The sequence below is a fragment of the Mirounga leonina genome, unplaced genomic scaffold, assembly GCF_011800145.1.
Source record: "Mirounga leonina isolate KUSES-001 unplaced genomic scaffold, KU_Mleo_1.0 Mir_125, whole genome shotgun sequence".
In the NCBI taxonomy this organism is placed as follows: Eukaryota; Metazoa; Chordata; class Mammalia; order Carnivora; family Phocidae; genus Mirounga; species Mirounga leonina.
Genome location: NW_023270305.1, coordinates 42176221 through 42200382, shown reverse-complemented (window position 1 = coordinate 42200382; position 24162 = coordinate 42176221). Strand labels below are relative to the sequence as shown.

Here is a 24162-nt window from a genome sequence, read left to right as displayed (position 1 = left end):
TCTAGTATTTACCAGCCATGTGACCGCGCACAAGTCACTTGAGCTCTTTGTGCCTCCATTTTTTTTTTTTCATCTGTTAAATGGCGACCACCCTGGTACCTCTCTGGATGGCCTTGCAGGGAGGCAGGGCATGGAAAGAATTTGGTCCAGTGTCTGGCGTGCAGCAAGTACTCATTAGGTGTAAAGTGTCAGTATCGTTCCTCTCCTCCTATCTCACTCTTTTCTAGTTTTTGCTGATCTCTCCTTTCTCTGAACTCTACAATCTGCACTACATAATTGAGCATCATCTTGCCCCCATCTTGTCTTTGAACACAAGCCTCATCACTCAAAGGATAGCGAGCTCCTGAAGGTAGAATCAGGGCTTATCTCTCTGATGTCCCCCAAAGTACTCAGCACAAAGTTGCTCCCACACTGTGTTGTATGTACTAGAAGAATATTGCTAATTCATTATTAAGAACATTAAATCTTGGGGGCGCCTGGGTGGCTCAGTTGGTTAAGAATCTGACTCTTGATTTCGGTTCAGGTCATGATCTCAAGGTCCTGGGATGGAGCCACTCATCAGGCTCCATGCTCAGTGTGGAGTCTGCTTCTCCTTCTCCCTCTGCCCCTCCTCCCCCCACTTCTAAAAGAAACAAATAAAATCTTTAAAAAAAGAGAGAGAGAGAACGTGAATTCTTGGTCAGGGAAAAGATCTATAATGGACCGTGACCATGACCACCACCACCCATTTCTTCCTTACTCCTTTTATTAAGGTCCAAATTGCATGGGGGTGTGAGCCTTTGGAGAGAGGGGCAGATTGAGTGTTTGGTCCCGATTCTTCACTCCTCCCTGCATTCATACCCTTGCCATGGGAAGAATGTATTTCCATGCTCTGGGCGTTGCTTGGCTATACATCTTGCTGTGGCCAGGTGCCTGTGGGATGAGGTGGCAGGGTGCCAGCTCAGAGCCCAGGCCCCAGAGGGCACACGCGTCTCTGCTGGCCATCTTGTGCATCTAACATGGCCTTGAGGAGACACGCCCTGACTAGTGTCCTTGTCCAAGGAGGGGGGGAGGCACGGGAAGCATAGCACAGCCTGTGGCGGCTGACTCTCAGTTGACCCCAGACCTGCAAGGAGAAGCAGGACTGCCTCCGTCAAGCACAGTGAAGACCACCTGAACCCCAGGTAATCACAGACCCCCAAGACTAAATGCTTATGGTTGCCACGGCAATGCTGTGGATGTTTGTTACACAGCACTGTCTTGGCAATAGCTGTTTAATACAGGGGTTGCCATATATGAAGAGTGACTCTGCTGTGCTTTGTGGTCCAAAATTCTGTACCATCACTAGTGCACTTGAACTATGGCTTCACTAGTGATGTTGGTTCCGGAGCAGCCTAGCTTATCATTCCATCTGGTGACCAACAGCCCAACTCTGGGGCTGCCCCGGCCAGTCCAGGAAGAAGGGCACTTTGTGCCCGAGCCTCATCTCAGGACAGAATCCAGAATGGGGCCAATGGCACCCATATGGCAACTGGCCCACAAGAAAAATCACATCTTTCCTTCGGGACCCCTCCTTCGGAGTATTCTAACCTTTGCAGAGAGATAAGGTCTCAATCGGGGAGATGGGCACCACCAAATACCCTGAGCCGCTTGGCCAGAGGTGGGCCGTGAACAGCAGAAGATGAAGATAGGGGAGCAAGGCTGCTGGTCACAATCCTATGTCCTATGATACTGGGGCTCAGAAAGAGAGAACTGAGCAGCCCCCACTTCCTTGGCAGCCGCCCATGCAAAACTGATTCGAGGGATAGGAGAAAGATGTTTTAAAAGTACCGAAAATCCAGAGAGGAAACAGTGTGTGTCAAAACAATGGGGTGCTGAAATCCAAGTCAGGGGATGAGTACAGAGTACAGCACAGGGTCCAGCAACTGTCCCTGTCCCCTCCACCCCACCTCTATGTGGCTAATCCCTCCTCATCCTCCAGGTTTCAGCTTAGTTGTCATTTCCTCCAGGAAGCGCTCCCTGGCCCTCAAGATGAGTTAGGTCCCCTGTCCTACGCTCCCCCAGCACCCTGCCTGCCTTCTTTGCAGTATTCATCTCAGTAGTACAAATCTGCTGAAAGTCTTTCCCGAGAGCTTCCAGAAGCTTCGGAGGGGTGAGAACCTCAGCGTTCACTTACCACATACCTGGGAGTCCTCACTGGTAAAGCGACACTCCCCTGGCTCATACCCACTTCCTCCATACTGACTCACTCAATTCTAAAATGCTCCTCTTCATTTTTCAAAGACCTGCCACGGGCCCAGGACTCAACAATTTGCCTGTTTTTTCCTTCTACTTTGTCTCCATCTTCTGATTTATGTGGCTAACGATCTGAAAAGTAACACTTCAGTGCATGAGGGGTGCTATTTAAAGGATCCCAACCAGCTAAAGAGAATATCTTTTGTCAAATAAATGTTTGTCCCTGACGGCTCGATTCTAGCTTAACTGAGCAACACCTCTTGTAGGGTATAAACCAGGCCCAACTGACTGGTGGCAGGTTACAATGGAGGTAGGCCAGGAAGAAAATTGTGACTGGTATTTAAATGTGTGAAAAAGCAGAGTCTGGGATGAGGAGGGTTGGGAGACACCAGGAAGGCTCTGGGACACAGCCAAATCCTCATTCGAAGTGAACCCTCTGTGGTCTACCCCTCCCCCTCCCCTGGAGACGAAGTGACCCATACCAGCACCTTCTGAGGTTTCTAAGTCCACGCACACACCTGCGGTGTTAAAACCCACAGGGTTTAGCGTATAGAATCCCAGCTGTGAATGTCCCAAGACAGGGATCTGGTTTGGATGTAACGCAGGGCCCCTGGACTCGCTGACGGGATGCTCTAGTCTGCCATCCTCGGTCTCCCAGCTGGATATGGCGGTTTGGGGCCTTGAGTTTTGACGGTTCAAAAATGACAGGGGGAAGGGAGAGGCGGACAGCAGTGTCACGGGGAGCTCAGAGCAGAGGAGAGAGGCACAAGAGCACCTGGGAAGAGCTCAGGCCCACAAGAGAAACCCAGTTCCTGGCATGTGAGACATTCTGGTAGCCAAGGGTGCAGGGTCCAGGCTGGCCGGTGGGGAAATGCAGAGAGGATAGGACAGGGACCGCCACAGTGGCCCTGCCTCCCCCCAGCCACGTGTGCATGGAAGGGACAGCGCTGCACACCACTTAGTGGAAACCTGGGAACAGAACTGCCAGTTACAAGCAACCACGGTGGGCGGGGTTCTTTTGGGAAGGTACCCGAAGAAGAGGTGCCGTGAACCGCACTCGCCTTGGGAACAGCCTCGGTGCACTGGCTTAGCCACCATGCTTATGTATAAATTGGGATCTCTTTGCCACACACCGAAGGGGGAAAAGTTCCCATCTTCAAATGCTAAGCTTAAAATAAGACACTACATGGGTGCCAGTGGATCTGTGAAATCTGCTGACTAAACTGGCACCAGCCTCTGGGAGAAAACCAGCTCGTTTCTCCTGAGCTCTGGAGAGTGAGCAGGGTGGGGGCGGGGTTACTCTCAGGCAAAGCGGGAACCACACGGGGGTCGAGCCCGGGATGCTCACCTAGGCAGGAAGCAGGGATGTTGTTTCCAGAAGCATCTCAGTTGAGGCATCTGCCAGACTTAATCACCCCTTCCCTTCATCACTCAGGGACCCAGTTCCTAGCACATTCGCCAGCACCCCATTTCTATTTTGGTAAGCACTTTAGTGGCTTCTGCATGTATATATTTCTTACGCACTCTATCACACCAGGGGCTTCCCTAAGGTGTGGACTGGAACCTTCAGTCCCCTTCAGATCAGGCCTTTGCTGAGATGTTCAGTGCCACCAGGCGACGGTGGGGGCCTTAGGGGAGCTGATGTGGCCAGTGGAGCCAGCCTCTGGTAGAAGGACTAGAACAGCCACAGTGCTCCTTCCATGCGAGGCCAGGCCATGGCCCAGGAAGGAATGGGACCATGAGCCCTCTGATTGCTTATCTCGTCAAAGTACCAAGATAGAAGGCTACCAGTTCTCTTCGTCCAATGACTCCTCGCAGGCCCTGGCCTCTGGGCCAGCTATTCTGAATCCTGGAATATGAATATTTGGGACTAGGAAGTGGGGTTAGGTGAGCATTGTCATTTTGGCTCCAGCCGCCACTGAGACCTGCTGGGAAATGTCCCAGCTCATGCTGCCCATTGTTCTCAGTCAGGTGTTCATACAGGATCTCAGGGCCAGGGCACCCTATTCTCATACTCTACACATTTATTCACAGAGGGATGCTTGCTCCAGGCTGGGAGAGGATTGGTCCTCAGAAGACATTCACAGCATCTGCTTCAGCAGTAAACCCCTGAACCACACAAGAGTGGACAGCACCCAAGTTCCCAGGATGCCTGCAAGGCTCTAGTGACCTTGGAATAACTGACTCGTCTTGGGTAAGAAGAAGCGAGTAGAAAATGATGGGGTGTCATAAAAAAAAAAATAACACCTTGTGAACCAGAGACAGTGCTGGTGTCCCTTGGGTTAGCTACTTCATCCCAGTTAATGGCAGCCATTAATTGTATAAGTAAGGGTCCACTGGGCCTCTTATGGGGAAATGAGCCCCAAATTCAACTTCTCTGGTTTGGTAAAGAGATGATATTGTTAAGTGATGTATCTTTCTTTCTCAAGTGTTGATGGAATATTTACTAAAATTATTATGGCAGATTCTTTTTGCCTACGTATCAACCCATTAAAATTATTATGGCACATTCTTTTTCCCTACATATCAACCATTCTTCCCTTCTTTCTTAGTAACAGAATCCCTATAGTTGGGGGATTCTACATGAAATGTAAACAGAACTATTGTGTGAGACTTTGAAGAAGTCTCCTTAAAGGGAACTGACCCACTGGGAAGTACATCCTTTTACTCCTCCCATCTTTCTCCTCCCTGTAATATAGATGTGATGGCTGGAACTCTGACAACCATACTGGGTTATGAGGTGATTTTGATGACAGAAGCCAACACTGAGAATGGTGTAGAAAAATGGAAGTCTAGGTTCCTGGTAGCATTATGGGGATCCACCTACCTCTAAACTTCTTTGACATAAGCGAGTTATAAATTATTTTATTTAAGCCAGTGTTATTTTGAACTTTTTAATATGCAGATGGCCCTAATCCCAACTGGTCTAATCGTATAGTATGCTACAAAGAAAACCAAGATACATCTCAAATTGTACAGGTCATAACAAAATACAACAAAGTAGAAAATAATGACAAAAGAATACATTTTAAAGAGGTCAATCACTTGTGATTAAAAATGTGTTCTTCTGGGGGCACCTGGGTGGCTCCGTCAGTTAAGCGTCTGACTCCTGATTTTGGCTCAGGTCATGATCTCAGGGTCGTGAGATCGAGCCCCATGTCAGGTTCTGCGCTCAGCATGGAGTCTGATTGAGATTTTCTCTCTTCCTCTCCCTCTGCCCCTCCCCACCACTCTCGCTCGTTCTCTAAATAAATAAATAAAATCTTTTAAAAAATAAAATAAAATGAAATGTGTTCTTCTGACTATCTAATTGATTAAAGATGATTCGAAACTATAATTTCAAACTCATTTGGAAAATAAAAACATAGATCACCCTATACGACCACATATTAGATACAGCCAGGTATTAGATATACTCAGAAGCAAATTCACAGCCCTAAGCACTTTTTTTTTTTTAAGATTTTTTAAATTTATTTGACAGAGAGAGACAGAGCAAGAGAGGGAACACAAGCAGGGGGGAGTGGGAGAGGGAGAAGCAGGCTCCCCTCTGAGCAGAGAGCCCCATGCGGGGCTCAATCCCAGGACCCTGGGATCATGACCTGAGCCGAAGGCAGATGCTTAACAACTGAGCCACCCATGCACCCTGCTCTAAGCATTTTTATTAGAAAGAAAGAATGAGAATAAATATTCAAGGTAAAAAGCAAAAAAAAACACACCAAAACAACAACAAAAAACCCCACAAACACACCAAAGAGGAAAAAAACGGATATTATAAAAACAAAAGCAGAAATGAATAAATTAGAAAATGGAAGCAGAAGAATTGATAAATGCATCCAAGAGCTGATTCCTGGACACGACTCTCATAAATCTGTTTATTTTAATAAAGGAGATGAAGGTGAAAAGGAGGAACAGGACTCAAACCCAACCCAAGGCAAGGTCATTATATATTTTTTAAAGATTTTCTTTATTTATTTTATTTAATTTTTTCAAAGATTTTATTTATTTGTCAGAGAGAGCGTGCACAAACACGGGGAGCGGCAGGCAGAGGGAGAAGCAGACACCCTGCTGCTCAAGGAGCCCAATGTGGAACTGGATCACAGGACCCTGGAATCCTGACCTGAGCTGAAGGCAGACAATTAACTGACTGAGCCACCCAGGCATCCCTTATATATTTATTTTAGAGAAAAAGAGAGAGAGCATGGGGAGCAGCAGAGGGAGAGAGAGAACCCCAAGCAAACTCTGAGCTGAGCTTGGAGTCCAACACAAGGCTCAATCTCAGGACCCTGAAATCATGACCGGAGCTGAAATTGAGAGTCAGACGCTCAACTGACTGAGCCACCCAGGTGCCCCAAAAAGATCATTATATTTTAAAACATCAATATTTAAAACTTTCCACAACAAAGACACCAAAGAGTGAAGGGGAAATAGCTGGGAGAAGAGATTTGCAATGTATATACTTCAAAGGATTATTATCCAAATATATAAAGAACTCTTACAAATCAATTAGGAAAATACAACTAATGGAAGAATGGACAAAGGATGTGAACAGGTAATTCACAGAAGAGGAAATATAAATGGTAAATAAATAGATGAAAAGAAGCACAATCTTTCTGGTATTCAGGGAAATAAAAATTAAAACCATAGTGAGATGCTACCTTTCTCCCATCAGGTTGGTGTACAAAAAAGTCTAAAAATATGAATACCAATGTTACTAAGGTGTAGTGAAATATAGCCTTCCTGAAAGGTAATTTGGCAATAGCTATCAAAAATGTAAATGGCCAGAGCCATTTACACAGCAAATTCACTTTCTAGAATGGGCCTCTGAGCAGTCTTCATACTTGTACAAAAATAAGTTCACAAGGATTTGTCACACAAGCACTATTACTTCTAATAGCAAATAATCAGAAACAACTGAAATCCATCACTAGGGGAGAGAATACTACTCAGCAGGAAGAAACGAATGAATGAAGCCGATCTTTACGTAGGCAAACTGCTAAGTGTAATATGGTATTGTAGATAACTAAGTATACTGTTACATTTTTAATGGAAAAAATACAAAACAGAAAAGAATGTTTAAATGATTATTCCTATGTATGCAAATGCCTAGAAAAAAGCCTGAAAGTTCACATCAAAGTTCTAACAGAGATTACTTCTGGGAGCAGATTTAGGGTTGAGCTTTGTCAGGGGAATTTCTACGTTTTTCGTATTGTTTGAATTCTGAGCTGAGAGAACATATTCATGTATTACTTGTACAACTTTTAAAATATTCTTTAAAAAAGTCTTGGTGGTATTTTTGAATTCCAAAGAACATATTCATGTATTACTTGTATAATTTTATAAAATATACAGAGAAGATTTTTTTTTTTTAATCCTGAGTATATTTCTGAACTCCAACGATAAAGAGAAAAAAATACCAAAGGATCCCAAGGGGAGTGGGGGAGGTTTACCTACAAAGGAAAAGAGAATCAGGCCAACTATTGTTCATGTATGAGAGAGAAAAAAAAGACATTTCCAGATATGCAAGGACCCAAAAAGTATATTGCCCACACGCTCTGAATATTATTCAAAGAAGTGCTCCAGCCAAACATAGAATACACACACACACACACACACACAGCCTAAATCATTGTGAAGTTTCATACAGGTGTTAATTAAGCAAGGATTCAAAAAATCTGATGAAATTTCAAATTATTTCCAGAATCTTGGCAGATGTGTATGGGTAAAATGGTAGCAGGTGGAGTAAAATGGTATGTTAAAAGTCTCTTCCTGGGGCACCCGGGTGGCTCAGTCAGTTAAGCATCCGTCTCAGGTCATGATCTCATGGGTTATGGGAATGCACCCTGAGTTGCACTCTGCACTCAGCGGGGAGTCTGCTTGAAGATTCTCTCCTTCCACCCCTCCCCCGACTCACGTGCACACGCTCTCTCTATAATAAACAAATGACTCTTTTAAAAAAGTCTCTTCCTATATGGGGAGGGTTGAGAAGATTATATTTATTATTCAATTATTGATATTGATAGGGTAAATATAATGGAACCAGTATGTAAAATATTACAGATGAATAGTAATTAGAGAAAAGTAGGCGGTTTCCCTTTCCAAACTACTTAAGAAACCAAAGGACCACTGAAAAGATTATTCTAGCACAAATCAGGAAAAGAAGTGGAAACAACAGCAAAGCTTGGTAAACCAACCAACCAACCAACCAAATGCTTGATGGCTGGGATAAGTGGTCACAATAACCAGTGGCAGAACAAATATGAATTTATTATTAAAATTAAAGACCTATTTCTCGAACTGGGCGAAGAAGTAAAATTCGGCTATAGTTTGTCAGGAGTCATATAATACAAAATGACACAGAAATTAAATGTCACTCATTCAAAGGTGTAGGCAATGATTTACAAGGCAAATAAACAAAACGGGAATAGAAATATTGATATGAGATGAAGTAGAATTCAAGACAGTATTCACTGAAACAGGGATACTTTGTGCATGCGTGAGAGAGAGATGCTACCATTTGTCACCATCAACACTATTACAATACCACTGACTATATTCCCTATGCTGTACATTTTATTCCCATGACTTACTCATCCCATAACTGGAAGCCTGTATCTCCCACTCCCCTTCACCCCATTTTGTCCATTCCCCCACACCCCTTCCCTCTGGCTAATAATCAGTTTGTTCTCTATATTTATAGGTCTGCTTCTGCTGTTTGATTATTCATTTGTTTTGGGTTTTTTTTAGATTCCACATATAAGTGAAATCATATGGTATTTGCTTTTCTCTGACTTATTTCACTTAGCATCATACTTTCTAGAAAGCATAATGTCTTTCTCTGTCTTATTTCACTTAGCATAATACTTTCTAATACTTCAATATTGTCACAAATGACAGGATCTCATCCTTTCTATGGCTGAGTAATGTTCCATGGTATACATATATACCACATCTTCCTTACCCATTCTTCTATGGATGGACACTTGAATTGCTCCCATATCTTGGCTATTGTAAATAATGCTGCAATAAACATAGGACTGTATGTATCTTTTTGAATTAGTGTTTTCATTTTCTTTGGGTAAATAGAATTCCTGGATCATATGGTAATTCTATTTTTAATTTTTTGAGGAACCTCCACACCGTTTTCTGCAGTGGCTGTACCAGTCTAAATTCCCACCAACAGTGCATGAGGGTTCCTTTTTCTCCACATCCTCGCCAACACTTGTTATTTCATCTTTTTGATTCTAGCCATTCTGACAGGTATGAGGTGATATCTCATTGTGGTTTTGATTTGCATTTCCCTGATGATGAGTGATGTTGAGCATCTTTTCACGTGTCTGTTGGCCATCTGCATGTCTTCTTTAGAAAAATGTCTATTCAGGTCCTCTGCCCATTTTTTAATTGGATTATTTGGTTTTTGGTGTTGAGTCATGTAAGCACTTTATATATTTTGGATATTAACACCTTATCGGATGTATCATTTGCAAATATCTTCTCCCATTTGGTAGTTTTGTCAATTTTAGTTTTGTCGATTTCCTTCACTGTGCAGAAGCTTTTTATTTTGATGTAGTCCCAATAGTTTATTTTTGCTTGTTTCCCTTGTCTCAGGAGACATACCTAGAAAAATGTTGCTACTGTACCTTATAGTTTTAAGGGCTATTATAAATGCTATCTTTTTTAAAAAATATATCATATTCTAAATGTCTAGATTCATGGGCCTCCAACAATTTTTTTTTTAAAGATTTTATTTATTTATTTGACAGAGACAGTGAGAGAGGGAACACAAGCAGGGGGAGTGGGAGAGGGAGAAGCAGGCTTCCCGCCGAGCAGGGAGCCTCCAACAATTTTTTTATACTGGTCTTACAACCAGACATCTTTTAAAGATAGTAGCTCTGGGGCGCCTGGGTGGCTCAGGTGGTTAAGCGATTGCCTTCGGCTCAGGTCATGATCCTGGAGTCTCGGGATCGAGTCCCGCATCGGGCTCCCTGCTCGGCGGGGTGTCTGCTTCTCCCTCTGACCCTCCTCCCTCTCATGCTCTCTGTCTCTCATTCTCTCTCTCAAAATAAATAAATAAAATCTTTAAAAAAAAATAGTAGCTCCAATAGTTTATCTATCCTCATGAATGATTTTTTTTCCTCCTTTCCAATTCTATTACTACTTATTTATTTTTTCATATCTTACTGTACTTGCTAGTCTTCCAGGAAAATGTTGGATATCAGGGATTCTTACCCTGTTCCAAACATTAAGAATTTACCTTTACCTGTTTCATCTTTAGGAATGGTGCTTGCTTGGGGTTGGGATTTTATTTTATTTTATTTTACAGATTTTATTTATTTATTTGACAGAGAGAGACACAGCGAGAGAGGGAACACAAGCAGGGGGAGTGGGAGAGGGAGAAGCAGACTCCCTGCAGAGCAGGGAGCCCGATGAGGGGCTCGATCCCAGGACCCTGGGATCATGACCTGAGCTGAAGGCAGACGTCCAACAACTGAGCCACCTAGGCGCCCTGGGATTTTATTTTTTTGATAGACCTCAATAAGTTAACAAAGTTCCCTTCTGAATCTAATCCACTTTTTTTTTTTTTAAAGTCATAAATGGAGTTATGTTTCATTTTATCAAATGATTTTTCTAAATCAACCAAGATTATCACATTTCTCCTTCAATTTGTTAATGTGATGAACTATATTAATACATTCTCTATGTTACCATTCTTGGTAAAAATTATTTGGTGATGACATGTTTTAATGCATTGCTGGATTCAACTTGTTATTATTTCACTTAGACTTCTAGATGTAATTTCATAAGTGATATTAGCCTATAATTTTTCTTTCTTCCATTTACTTCTTGGTATTTGTCTCAAAGTGTCTCATGGATGAACTGGAGGACATTTCCTCTTTTTTATTCTCTTTTAGGAGTTAAGTGAAAATTGAGTTTGGTTATTCTTTTGAGAGTAGTCACCTGCAAGATTGTGGGAGTCTACTGGTGATGTTTTGTTTGTTTGTTCTTTGGTGCATATATTTTAAACAACTGATTTAATTTCTCTCTATTCATAGTCTATTCAAATTCTATATGTCCTCTTGGCAATCTCTGGGAAGCTATACTTTCTCAGAAATGTGTCCTGTTCTTCCAGGTCTTCAAATTTATTACCCCAGATTGTTCAATGTATTCTGATCTTTTAAACTTCTATTGTATCTATAGTTATTATACTTTTTATTCCTAATATGTGTATTTGCATCTTCTTTTTTCTTGCTCAGTGTTTCCAGAAATGTCTATTTAATTAGCCTTTCACAGAAGTTAGAAATTTACCCTCAAGATATATCTCTAACAGTATCAAAACAACATGCACAGGATTACCCATTCTGGCGTTCTTCATAATAGCAAAACAGTGGAAATAGTCTAAATGTCCACATGCAGGAAATTAGCTGAATAAATTATGATACTTCTACATAGTAGACTACCATATAGCTACTAAAAAGAAAGAATGAGGAAGACCTCTGTAAACTGACGGGCCATAATTTCCAGAATATGTCATTAAGTGGAAAAAAACATTGCGCAAAGAGTATATGTAGAATGCAACCTTTTGTATAAGAAAAAAGGGGAAATACGTTTGTACTTGCTTATTTTTACAAAAAGAAATAAGAAAGATAAAATTGTTTACCTACAGAGGATGGGTGGGCAGGAGATAGAAGGGATAAGGAGGGGAATGGGATTTGTATCATGCCTTTTTTATATAGCTTTGACTTCTGAACGATGTTAATATTTTACAAGTTTCAAAAAACAAGTCAATAAGAACGGGGAAGCAACTAAAACTGAATGCCAACAATGACAAATAAACCTAACTGTGTATCAAACAAACAACAACTACACATTAATTCAAATAACTTTTGAACACAATTCTCTGTATACTCTCAGTAGGATATATTCTAAGAACTTCAAAGAAATCTTGAGTTTCACTTAATACACTTATGGGGAGTAGGGTTGATGTAGTAATTCTGAAATTCTTTCATTCGTGTATAAGATTTGGTAAGAGAGTATGTATATGGTTGTTGGATTCTCATTCAGGGAGAAGGGAGATATAAATATGAAATGGGAGGAGTGCAAGAACTCTAAGATGCTGGATTGGAATTATTGGCATGAATTCATCATTTTGAAGTTGTATCTCCTAGCTCTGAATGCTAAGAGGGCCTAGAAACAATGACTCTCTAGGAACAGTGAGCATATCTCGCATTCAGATCTTGGTATCCAAATACCATTCTCTGAACGGAATGAGAGCTCTTTGGAGAAATGCACGATTCCAGGACTGGGGCACAGAAACTACAAGATGAGTCTGGAATATCCATATATTGTGCCCAAAAGTTTTGAAGTTCTCCAAGAATACGGAGGACACATCAGATGGACAGAGAAACTGCTTTACAGGGTTCCTCTTCATCACATTTGGCACAATTTATATATCAAAATGAATAATAACAGAAGTAAATTGTTACTGAATACAAAAAATGCACTGACCATACTGATCATTTTAAAAACATTAAAGGGGGAGGCAGAAGGGGGAAAAACTCTTATTCACAGGAGGGGGCCCACAAATAAATATAGAAGGAATGATATCTGTGAAATACATAGGAAACTTTGAGACTGGGTAATGACTCTGTTCCCAATCAGGTTTTCACTCATGGTTTTAGCATCTGTTGGTCACTCTCTTCTTTTTTTCAGTTTTAGGCTAATATGAAGAAAGCGACTATAAACATTTGTGAATGTATTCATTTCTCTCTTTTTTTTTAAAGATTTTATTTATTTGAGACAGAGAGAATGAGATAGAGAGAGCATGAGAGGGGGGAGGGTCAGAGGGAGAAGCAGACTCCTCGCCGAGCAGGGAGCCCGATGCGGGACTCGATCCCGGGACTCCAGGATCATGACCTGAGCCGAAGGCAGTCGCTTAACCGACTGAGCCACCCGGGCGCCCGTGAATGTATTCATTTCTCTTGAAGTAAGTGCCTAAAAGCACAGCTGCTGGCTCACACTGGATGTAAGTGCATGTTTCACTTTACAAGAGACCACATACCATTTCACACACACTCCATCCCGATGCCGGTTCTAGGATCACGCGCTGCCTTTCGTTGTTCTCTCTTTAACCTTGTGGTATCATCCAGGAGAAATGAGGGGAAACATCCTCTAAAGGACTTGTACAATCATGTTCAAAGCCACACTGTTTTTTGTGAACTCCAAACCAGAACCAGCCCAAATGTTCACCAAAAGTAGGATGGGTAAATAAATTTTGATATAGTTATAACAATGGGGATATGATGCAGTCAGCAATGAGAAAAGAACCAATTAATACTACATGCAACAATATGGATGAGTTTCACACATACAATTTTGAGTGAAAGAAGCCAGACCAAAACAGGTACATCCTGATGATTCCATTTATATAAAATTCAGTAATAGGCCAAACTGGAACACAGCAAAGGAAGTCAGAAAAGTGATTCCCTATAGGACTGAGGCGTGCAGGAGAGGTTCCCGATATGCTGCTAATACTCTAAATCTACCTAAGTGTGCATTACTTGGATGTGCTTGCTTTGTGAAAACTTACCAGGCTGTACATTTATGATGAATGCGCCTTTCTGTACATTAGTTTTGCTCATATATATATATATTTTTTTAAATATATATAAAAATAAATTTTAAAAAAAAGAGCCAACTTAACCCTGATGCCAAAACTAAGCAAAAAGAATAATGAATCCTGAGTTCATTTTAAACTTTAGGTTTCAGAAGGTGTGCTTATTTTCTGACTTCCTAAGCTTTTTGGGAAAACTACCCTGTGACTAGCACGTCCTAGTGACAATACTCGGGATGGGAGCATACAGGGAGAAAGGCACTTCGAGGTTCCGTGTTGGGTGCACATTGGCCTGCACGTCTTTATGGAAAGAAATTTGACGATACACATCAAGAGAATTAAAAAGACTTATGCGCCACTTTATCTGATAATTCCCCTCCAGGAATGTATCCTAAATCAACATCTTAAATATTTATGAACAATGATGTAAAGTTATACACTAAAAAATGTTTTAGAAAAGAAAAACCTTTGAAGGTAATACTTACAATTGGCGTTCCAAAAGGAATGTAACCTGCGAGGGGAGAGAAGAGGGTCAGGTCTTCCAGTCCCACCCCACTCCACCCCGTCCACCTCTCAACAGAGACAGTGGAAGAGACTTCCGGGTTTGGTCTTGTCAATGGCCCTGATGGGGCACCTCCACCCCCAGACCTTTTCCTGGCTCAGCCCTCCAGGATAGAAGGCTCCCCTGTGTCCCTCCACCACCCTCTCTCTGTCCCCCTTTAGCCAGACACTTCTCACTTGCCTCCAAAACTCAGAGGCCCATTGCTGAGGGCAGGGCTGCCCACTGCTGGGGGGCCACCATGCTACACTCAGCGCTCGTCCCGTGATTTCCTCCATGAGGTACGACGTCCCCAGCCCACACTCACGATACACACTACGCTGTCTTCACGGGCCCTGGAATGTCCTCCTTCTCTCACCTTGCCTTTCAAGCACACATCTTTACTTCCCCGGCATCATGACCGATTCTGGAAAGGGAACTCCCCACGCACTTGAGGTGCGTACCTCGACATGCCACAGGTCCTCTGTAACTTTCTCATACCCTGGCTGGACATCCTCCACAGGGCAGGAGAGAGCACCGTTCCCTCACTGCTCACGGCCCCGACACGGTGGGAGGCTCCCTCCACGGCCCTCACCCTGCTGTCAGTGGGCGGCCTTGTGTCCCTGACTCTGACTTACGGCAGCCAGTCAGCCGGTGGTGGGACAGCGGACAACCACGCTTCTCTGAGCTCTCGAAAGCAAAGGGTCGTGTGCTGAGTGTGTGTAACTGTGCATGCACACGAGCCGTCATGTCACTCTAGCGCCCACGTCCCTCTGGAGATAGATCCAGGGTTTGCCTGGACAGTGACAAGAGAAGCCAGGCTCCAGGTGAGAGCCTGCTGTGGCCGCGTGCAGGGACTGGGAGCACCTACAGCCATGGGTACAAGCCGCTCCGGCCTTTGCGCCTGGGAGTTTCTCACGGCCAAGCAAGGAGGATCCCCGGGCACGCAGGCCTCAGTTGGCACAATGATGAACCACGGTTGTTTTTTCTCTCACCCACATGAGGTCAGGCTCTCTGGGGGTGGGCATCCTGACTGACCCAGCTGCAAACAGCCCCCGATAGAGACCCTTTCTCCCCTCCCCTGGGGACTTTCCAAGGCACCAGCCAGGAGCCCTCCACCCAGCCCTGCAAGAGTGCCCCGGTGCCCTGAGAAACGGCACGGGGGAGGCACCAGCACTCTGCCATGTGACTCCGCACAAGGCCTGCAGCCTCTCAGAACTACAGGTGGGACACATGCACCGTGCGCGCAAGCGCTTTCTAGGCTACTAAGCTCGTGCATACAGAGCTGTCCCTCCGGTGACCACAGGGCGGGGACTTCCTGGCCGCAGGGATCTTATGGCCACTCTCCCACCCCACCCCCTCTGCCACTGGTCTCCACAGAATGGGGATCCACCTTCCGTGTGGGCACTTGTGCAAATGCAGTGCATGCATTCTGGAGTAGAGGGGAGCCTGGGGCTTAAATGCCTTTAAGGGAACATGGTTTGGAAGGAAAGAGCACAGTGTGCACAGGTAGGTAAGGGAGGAGTGACTCACAGAAGGCAGGGCTTGCGGGAATCCGGGGTCACCCCTGAGGCTGCCGCTCAGTGAGTGCTGTGTAACCGGGGCGGGAGCGCCACATTCCCCTGTGGAGGCCTCCGCCCCACCCCCACTGCCCAGGCAGAGAAAGCAGACAGGCACATTTTTTCTAAAGCCCCAGAGGTGATTCTGAGGCCTGGCCAGATGTCTGTAAGGTCGAGCCAAGGTGAATATGCAGGTGCAAATGTGGCCACGTGTGTCACAGGTTCTGCCCTTCCTCAGCTCGCTACATCTGGATGCTCCCGGAGCTGTGACCATGGTAAGTACCCGGGGCTAGGCAGAATCAGAAGGGTCCCACGGGCTTACCTGACATTCTAAAGGGCATGAAGATCTTCTCATTGGTATCTGGGTGTAGAATAGCCTAGCAAGAGCAGGGAACAAGGCACAGGGTGACTGTGGGGAGCGGTGGGGGAGCAGACAGGGGGACGGGAGATGGAGGAAGGAGGGAAAGGAGAGCTCCCCCAGAAGGACTGGCCAGTCAATCCTTTCCCATCATTCAAGGCAAGAGAAAACCAAAACATAGGCCACCAATAGGGCTTTTCCTGACTCACACTTAAAGCTGAACGCAGGGGAGTGGGACTCAGTCTACCTTGCAGGTCCTCTGTCCCCCATGCCTAGTATTTAGTAGGCATGTAAGAAGAATTTTGTAGAAGGACCCCACAGGGAAGGAGTTCAGGGGCCCAGGGAAAGGCAAGGGGCCTGAGCTCTGGCAGTCAGAAACTGAGGCCCCGGGTGTTAGGGAGGAAGGAAGGGCGAGGCAGTTGGGCTGGCAGCTGGGGGCTAATGGGAGGGGAAAGGCTGGGCAGCACAGCTGTGGATCCCCAGGACAGGGCAGGGCAAGGGAAGGAAACAAATCCAAAACTGAATTACCTGCTTGATTTTCTGTGCACTCCAGAGCTGCAAGGAAGGAAGGATGGGAGAGAGAAGAAAAAGAACAAAAAAAAGGAAAAGAAAAGAAAGGACAAAAATGAAAAGCATTTATCAATTGAAGGTCTCATAAGCCACATTTTTTAACCAAGAGACCCAGCTCCAAAGGGCATAAGAGGCTCAGGTTGTCCTGGTGCCCCCAGGCCTGGTAGCTTCCCTGGGACTGTGGCATCAGACATCCCAGGACAGCAGAACCAGGGGATCTCACGCAGACCATCCAAACCAGGGGTTCTCTATTCTGGCTACGCTGTAAAATTACTTGAAAAATTCTTCCAGCAATTTTCTAGTTAATTCTAAGGTTTCGATGAAGACACTTGAGTACGTCTCCTGTAATCACTATAAGCAGCATAGCACGGATTTTTCAAAGCTGGACAGACTGCCTGGATTCCTGGCTTTGCCCCTCCTTCCTCTGAACCTCCATTTCCTCACTTGTAAAATGTGGGTAATAGCGGTGCCTCCACCATCGTGGAAGAGGTATAGGAAAGGTGCCTGGAGCAGCGCTGGGCACAGAGTAGGTGCTTGACCGCGGCTGACTGCTGTGGGTATTATGATCCCTATTGTAGTTGTTATAAGAAGGTTACAAGGAGAAGAAAGTTGCTTTCAAGTAAGCGGTGAGGTTTTCTCTCCAGCACAGTGTGGGAGACAGGCTGGATGGACAGAACCATTGCTAATTCCTTCAAATGGTATAAACACTGTATCTCATTAAGTCTAAGATATCAGCGATCCTAAGACGCACTATCATGTGCCACCGAGAAGGAAAACTTTAACATAATCCCAAGACCTCCATCCATTAAAAGACTCATCCCATTTGAGAGACATTAAAATGTGGTAAGAGAAACTTTTAGAATCAAGAAAACATAGTGAATAAAAATGTACATGTGGGCAAAGCAAAGGCAGTGCGTTTTTAAAGGAGCAAGAAGGTATGAGGTGAGAGGGAGGAGGTGGCCAGCAGTTGATGTTAGTTTTACAACAGAACGGTTCAGTTATGCTTCAGTTTTGCGGCACTGTTGTCATCTGGAATATAAATTAAGCTGCAGAAGGCCACCAGGTAGCAGAAACAGAAGTATAAGATTGAAGAATTCACATTTATGCATTTTACTCACATCAGAGTCCTTCAACCCTTAATTCACAGCCTAATTACCCTTATTTTAGATACATTTCAAACATATTTGATTGTGATTCCAGACCACGAAGATTGAAGTGGTCAATTTTTTAAAAATAATAATTATGGAAAAAGGGGGCTAAAGGGAGAAAAACCAAATGCAGAATTGCTGTTGGCCAAAGAAGGTAAGTCAGAGCGTAACAGCAAAGAGGTAAAACAAAGTAATAAAAGCCCGACCCCCTTTGCTCAGAAAGTGCCTCCAATCCCAGCACCATCTTTGGTGTGACCCCAGGCCCTGTGCAGACTCCTGACACCCCATATTTCCCACTCAGGATCAGAATCTCCTATTTCTAAGTCCAGCTCCTTGGAGGCAGGAGCTTGTCTTCCAAGGCTGTCACCCATCATCTCCCACAGTGCTGGGCACACAGAAAATCCAAGGCTATTCTAAAATTAAGATTTTATTTAAAAAAAACCATGCAGATCTCTTCATACAATTCAGAAGGAAGGAAGGGAGGGAGGGAGGGAGGCAGGAAGGCAGGAAGGGAGGGAGGGAGGGAGGGAGGAAGGCAGGGAGGGAGGGAGAAAGGAAGGAAGGAAGGAAGGAAGGAAGGAAGGAAGGAAGGAAGGAAGGAAGGAAGGAAGGAAGGGAGGGAGGGAGGGAGGGAGGGAGGGAGGGAGGGAGGGAGGAAGGAAGGATCCAGTGGAGGCTGGTGGGGCAGCAAAGCCATGAGGTGAAGGAGCCCAGGTCCTGGACAATGGCCTGTGCCCAGTTCCCAAGCAGCACTGGACTCTGACATGAGAGAGAAACAGACCTTAGTGTGTAAGTTCCTGAAATCTGGGGTTGTTACAATGCTTGGCTCACCCTGACTAACACAGAGGCTCATTTATACACATAAATGAGATGTGTATATCTAAAATACTCAGCCTATAGAACATGTTCCATGAATGCTTAAAACAGAGCAGTCATTCAAATGAGCAATATATTTTTTTAACGGACTTAATTATTTTTCAAAGCAACTTCATCTCTATTGTCTTACTCCTACAACACGCCTGTGAGGTGGACAGATTATTTTCAGACAAGCGAACTCATCTCAGAGAGACCAAGTAATTCAGCAGGGTCCTAGGGGCTGGTGGCAGGATGGAGCTGGGCCCCCAGGCCTCCTGGCCTCCAGGCTCGTGTTCTCCCTACACTCCAGGGGCCTCCGGAGCAGATCGATATCTGGTCTGGCCCGAGTGACTGCCAGGCCTGAGGCACGAGAAGAGGAAGAGGGTTAGCTGACATCCTCCTGGGGTCCCAGAAACTCCTCCTTGCAGCCGGGGGCTAATGCCCCTCACCAGCACCTGCTGCTCCCCTCCTGCCCAAGTCCAGCTGAGTAGCGCAATGCTGGCAACCCATGGCACATCCAAGCCCCTCAGGTTCAAGGACTGCCCCCTCCATCCCCACCCCGCCAGGAGCAGGGATGGGAGAAGCAGGCGGATGCTGCTCATCGGCAAAGGCAGAAGTTCAGTAAGGGTGTCAGCAGGCCAGGCCAGGGACCCAGAGCTACAGAGGTGTTCCCCACCCTGCAATGACATCACCACACCCATGGCCCCAGGCAGGCTGGTGCCACGGAGACAGCGACGACAAAGCCTCACACGCTAACTCCATGCTTCTCCCTTTGGCTGAGCACCTTCCCTCCCATTATTTGATTCTCACCCTTGGAAACCTGTTCTATAGGCCAAGTGAGGAAACCACAACGCAGAGTCACCTCCAAGGTGTTGGGCAGAGCCAGAATGACAGCTCATGACCTCTCACTCGGGTTCATTCATCCTCATTCATTCATTCACATTTAGCGAACAAGCCTGATGTGTCGGACGTCCTTCTGAGGGCTTTGTACATATTGACTTATCTAATCTCCTCAACAACCCCATGAGGCAGGAGGTAGTCTACCCCCCACTTCATAGATACGGAGACTGAGGCACAGACAACGTACATGACTTGCCCACAGTCCCACAGCAGCACTGGGATCTGAACCCTAGCAGTCTGGTTCCTGCATCCCCACTCTCGACCGCCACCTGCACCTGTCTCTAAATGTTAGCACACCGGTGCCGCTGTTCTGTCCCTTTAGGCACCTACGTGTTGTAGAGATCTTTCCATATCAGGGCGCAGAGAGCAGTCCTCCGCTTCCTAACAGAAACCTTGAATGAATATATTGTAAACTGTACTCTATGAGTGGACTTTTAGGCTATTTTCCATTTTTTTTTTCTTGTGGAAAAATATACATAACTGAACATTTACCATTTTAACCATTTTTAAGTGGCAGCTCCGTGGCATTAAGTACATTCACATCATTGTACCGCCATCCACCATCCACCTCCTTTTCATACTCCCCATCTGAAACTCCGTACCCAATAAGTCCTAACGCCTTATTCCTCCCTCCCCCAGCTCCTGGCACCCACCATCCTACTCTCTGTGAATCTGACCGCTCTAGCTATTTTCTATAAGTAGAATCATATGGGATTTGTCGTTTAGTGACTGTCCCATCTTTTACTATTATGACCATGCTCCAGTGACTTTCCCTAAACTTATCATTATCATACCATCAGCATGTAAAGAAAAAGGATAAATGTATGCAGAAATCTCTGGCAGGATACAGAAGAAACTAAAGGTTACTCTAGGGAGAGGAAGGGGAGCAATTGGGGAAACTTATTTTTTATCCTCTACTCGTTTTATAGCTTAGAAGTCTGTAGATTGTTCGTATGTTCCCCATTCAAAATAATCAGTAAAAAATTAAGAGTAACCACTAGAAAAATAGCAATAGGGTGCACAACTTCTAAACTCTTTATTGACCTCTATGGCACAGACTGTTAAGTGTCCAACAAAATCTATGTCCCCTTCTTCCAAAATAATAGAACAGTGGTGGGCAGGTGACCGACCTACCACGCTGTATTTCCCAGCCTCTACTGCAGTTAGGCTCATCCATGTGCCTGAGTCCCCCAGTGGCATCTGAGGGGAAGAGAGATGGGCCTCTCCCTGGCCAGCAACTGCCACCCCCAACCATGCTTTTTGCCCCCTTCCTGCAAGCTGGAGCACATGCGTGGCTGCAGCCCAGACTGGGAAGACAGCTCAAGGAGATGGGGGAGAAACATGATGGAAGGAGGCTGGGTCCCTGAGTGATCCTGTGGAGCTGAGCCATCTGCCCACCTGGAACTTGAACTGTTTGATAGGAGAGAAAGAAACTTCTTAATTTACTTGAGCTGGTACATTTTGAGATCTCTTTGTTACAGCAGTTAGTATAACCCTAACTAAGATAAGCCATTTGGGATTATAGGAAATCGCCTCCCATGATACAGAAGAAGGAATGAAACCAAAAGTAGTGTTTGTGACATCCAGCAATGCTCCCAGCTCAGCAGGCAGGTGAGATGGGAGGGATATCTCCATTTTAAACTAAAATTCCTACACATGACCTGATCTTGTTTGGGCTCATCCATCTCTAGGCTGCAGCAACAACAGTCAATCATGGATTTTGGTTTTGGCTCAGCCACTAATGTGCATGGTCTCCTGTGCAAGCCATTGCACACCTTAGGCTTAGATTTTTTTTTTTTTTTTAATTAATCAGGCAGGAGAAAGGGCAGGAAGGGCCCCTTCCTGTGTGATGATGCCAGACCCAGCCCATAGAGAGACAGGACAAGGACACCTTGGGTCTGGGCTTTTCCCTGGAACCCACTGGACCCATGAGTCAGATGCTGGAGGCAGGAATGGCAGCAGAACCCCAAGCCAAGTGCTGGTTTCTAGCTTGACGTTTCACAAGCCAGTCCTGCACACAGGTTACAGGAGAGGAGCATCCTAGGCTGTAAAGCATTTGATGGGAAGCAAAAGAGGGGCAGTGGACAGTCCAACCACACTGAGAATCTAGGACAGAGTCCTGGCATCTCTTCAGCCTGGGAAGCAGCTACACTTTAACCTGCAAATTCCTCAACCTTTAACCTGCAAATTCCTCGACATGGCATGTCTCCTCTGGGCTCAGCCCATGTCCCTCCGTGCCTCTTGCAGAACATAAAAATGTGTGGCCCCAATCCTTTGGACCTTACTCACTGCAGCAACAAACCAGTGTGGACGTGAGATGTTGGACCTTGCTTGGTTTCTCAGCGTGGGCAGTGAGGACAGAGTGGGGGCGGGGGGAGCAGTCTGGGTGAGAGGTTGCTGGAACAATGCAGAAGTTGGCTGCTTTCAGAAATGGCCAGTGCTTCAGCAGAGCTGCCATCTGAACCTATTAGAACCCCAGTGTAGAGGCCAGGGGAGGGGCAGAGGGTGGGCCCCAAACATGCTACAGAAGGAAAAGCCCCGCCTTCTGGGGGCGGAGCAGGGCATACCCCCAGCACCCAGACCCCAGATGGAGGAGCAACCGCCCCCAGTCTGGCTCACTCCCCTTCCCCTCTGCCTCCTTCCAAGCTGCTTCTCCAAACCTCTAAAGGCAGCAGAGACAGAGCCTATTTAAAACAACCTCCAGAAGGTAATTAAACGGAGCCCGAAGGGGATCCTTCTGTAAAGCAAAGGATGCCTCCATAAAACAAACAAAACAAAAAAACCTTCCTAATTTATCATTTGGGCCAATCCCATTACTCCTTACCATTAATTTTGTTGCCATGGTTACTCCCAGGTAACATGTACATATGCAAGTCTATGTGGGGTGAAGGCACCCCCCCAATCCTACAGATTCCTAAAAGGAGAAAGAACATTTCCCCCCTAGTTTAGCAGCAGTCATTTCTCCTGTATACATGCAGTTTCTCTAAGAGGGCAGACCTGGGAGTCAAACCCTCGTTTGAATTCCAGATCCCCCACTTGCTGGCCATGTGATTTGGGGCAATTTACTTAATCCTTTTGCACCTCCGCTTCCTCATTTGTAATATGGGGATATGAATACTTACTTTCAAGGTTATTGTGAAGATTAAAGAAAATTCATTCACTTATTCAACAAATATTTACTGAGCACCTATTATGTGCTGGGCTCTACCCTAGGCACTAAGAACACATCAGTGAATAAAAAAGACCAAAAATCTCTGCTTTCATGGAGCTTATATTCTAGTGGCAACAGACAATAAACTAAAAATAATAAAAATAATAGGTAAATTCTCTGCTATGTTAGAAAGGTGGGTGCTTCAGGAAACATGGGAAAGTGGAACAGGGCAAGGATAGAGGGTGCGTGTGTGGTGGCAGTGGGCAGGAGGGTACAGCAGCAGGGAAGGGGGTCAGGGTAGTTGTCATTCAGGTAACACTGGAGGAAATACTTGAAGGACGGAGTGAGTCATGCAGATATCTGGTGGGAGACTGTTCTGGCAGCCAGAACAGCCAGTGCAAAGGCCCTGAGGCAGAAGTGGGCATGCCCAGCATGTTTGAGGAATAGCACAGGAGGCCAATGTTGACTGGCGTGGACTGAATAAGGGGAGAGTAGTAGGAGACAAGATCACAGAAGAACGGCCCTTCTAAGGACTGTGGCTTTTACTCTGAGTGGAAAGCAGGGACACTACACAGTTTCTGGAGCAGTGGTTCTTACAGAAGGGTGATTTTGCACCCAGGGGACATTTGGCAATGTGTGGTTGTCATGACTTGGGGGGTGGGGGTGCTACTGACATCTAGTTTGTAGAAGCCATGGATGGTGCTAACCATCCTAGTGCACAGAACAGCCCCTACAGCAAAGAATTATCGGGCTCCAGATGCCAATAGCACCAAGGCTGAGAAACCTTGCAACCAAGGAGCAAAGAAAATAATGTATATGTTCACAGATGACCCTGGGTGCTGTACTGGAAGTACACAGAGGGGCCCAGGTAGAATAGGGAGACCCCCCAGGAGGCCACCGCAGTGCCCCGGCCCAGAGATGCATCCACAGCACCTGGTGCAACACCTAGCACATCCTACACAAGCTTCAGCTACGATTGCTCACTGGCCTGTCCTATGCTGACCATAAGGGCCAGACTGTGGCCAGCCCACACGGGTGGGTTCCTCACCAGGATCCCAGAAGCCTGAGGCCAGGGGTCAGGGTGAGGAAGGGGAGGTGTCAGCCAAGCCTTCCTTTCAGCCAGCTGCTGACACCCAGAGAAGATTTGGGGTGCAAGTATTGTTAACTCCCTGGTATTTTCTCTGCTATTTTCAGCAAAGCTCAAACACAGCTGACCCCATTTCCCCTCTGCCAGCGGAGGAGACTTGCAGGATCTCTGACA

General features: G+C 45.5%; 1 protein-coding gene across 5 annotated transcripts in view; it reads right to left on the bottom strand.

The window, feature by feature from the left end:
* SFXN5 (sideroflexin 5) overlaps nt 1-24162 on the bottom strand; it is a 113054-nt gene that overhangs the window by 59002 nt on the left and 29890 nt on the right. For all 5 annotated transcript variants that reach the window (XM_035001306.1, XM_035001308.1, XM_035001305.1 and 2 more), the window contains 3 exons: nt 16806-16832; nt 16242-16296; nt 14308-14333 (listed from right to left, as the gene is read on the bottom strand). In XM_035001306.1, coding sequence (XP_034857197.1) covers nt 14308-14333; nt 16242-16296; nt 16806-16832 — 108 coding nt within the window. The remainder of the gene's footprint in view (nt 1-14307; nt 14334-16241; nt 16297-16805; nt 16833-24162) is intronic.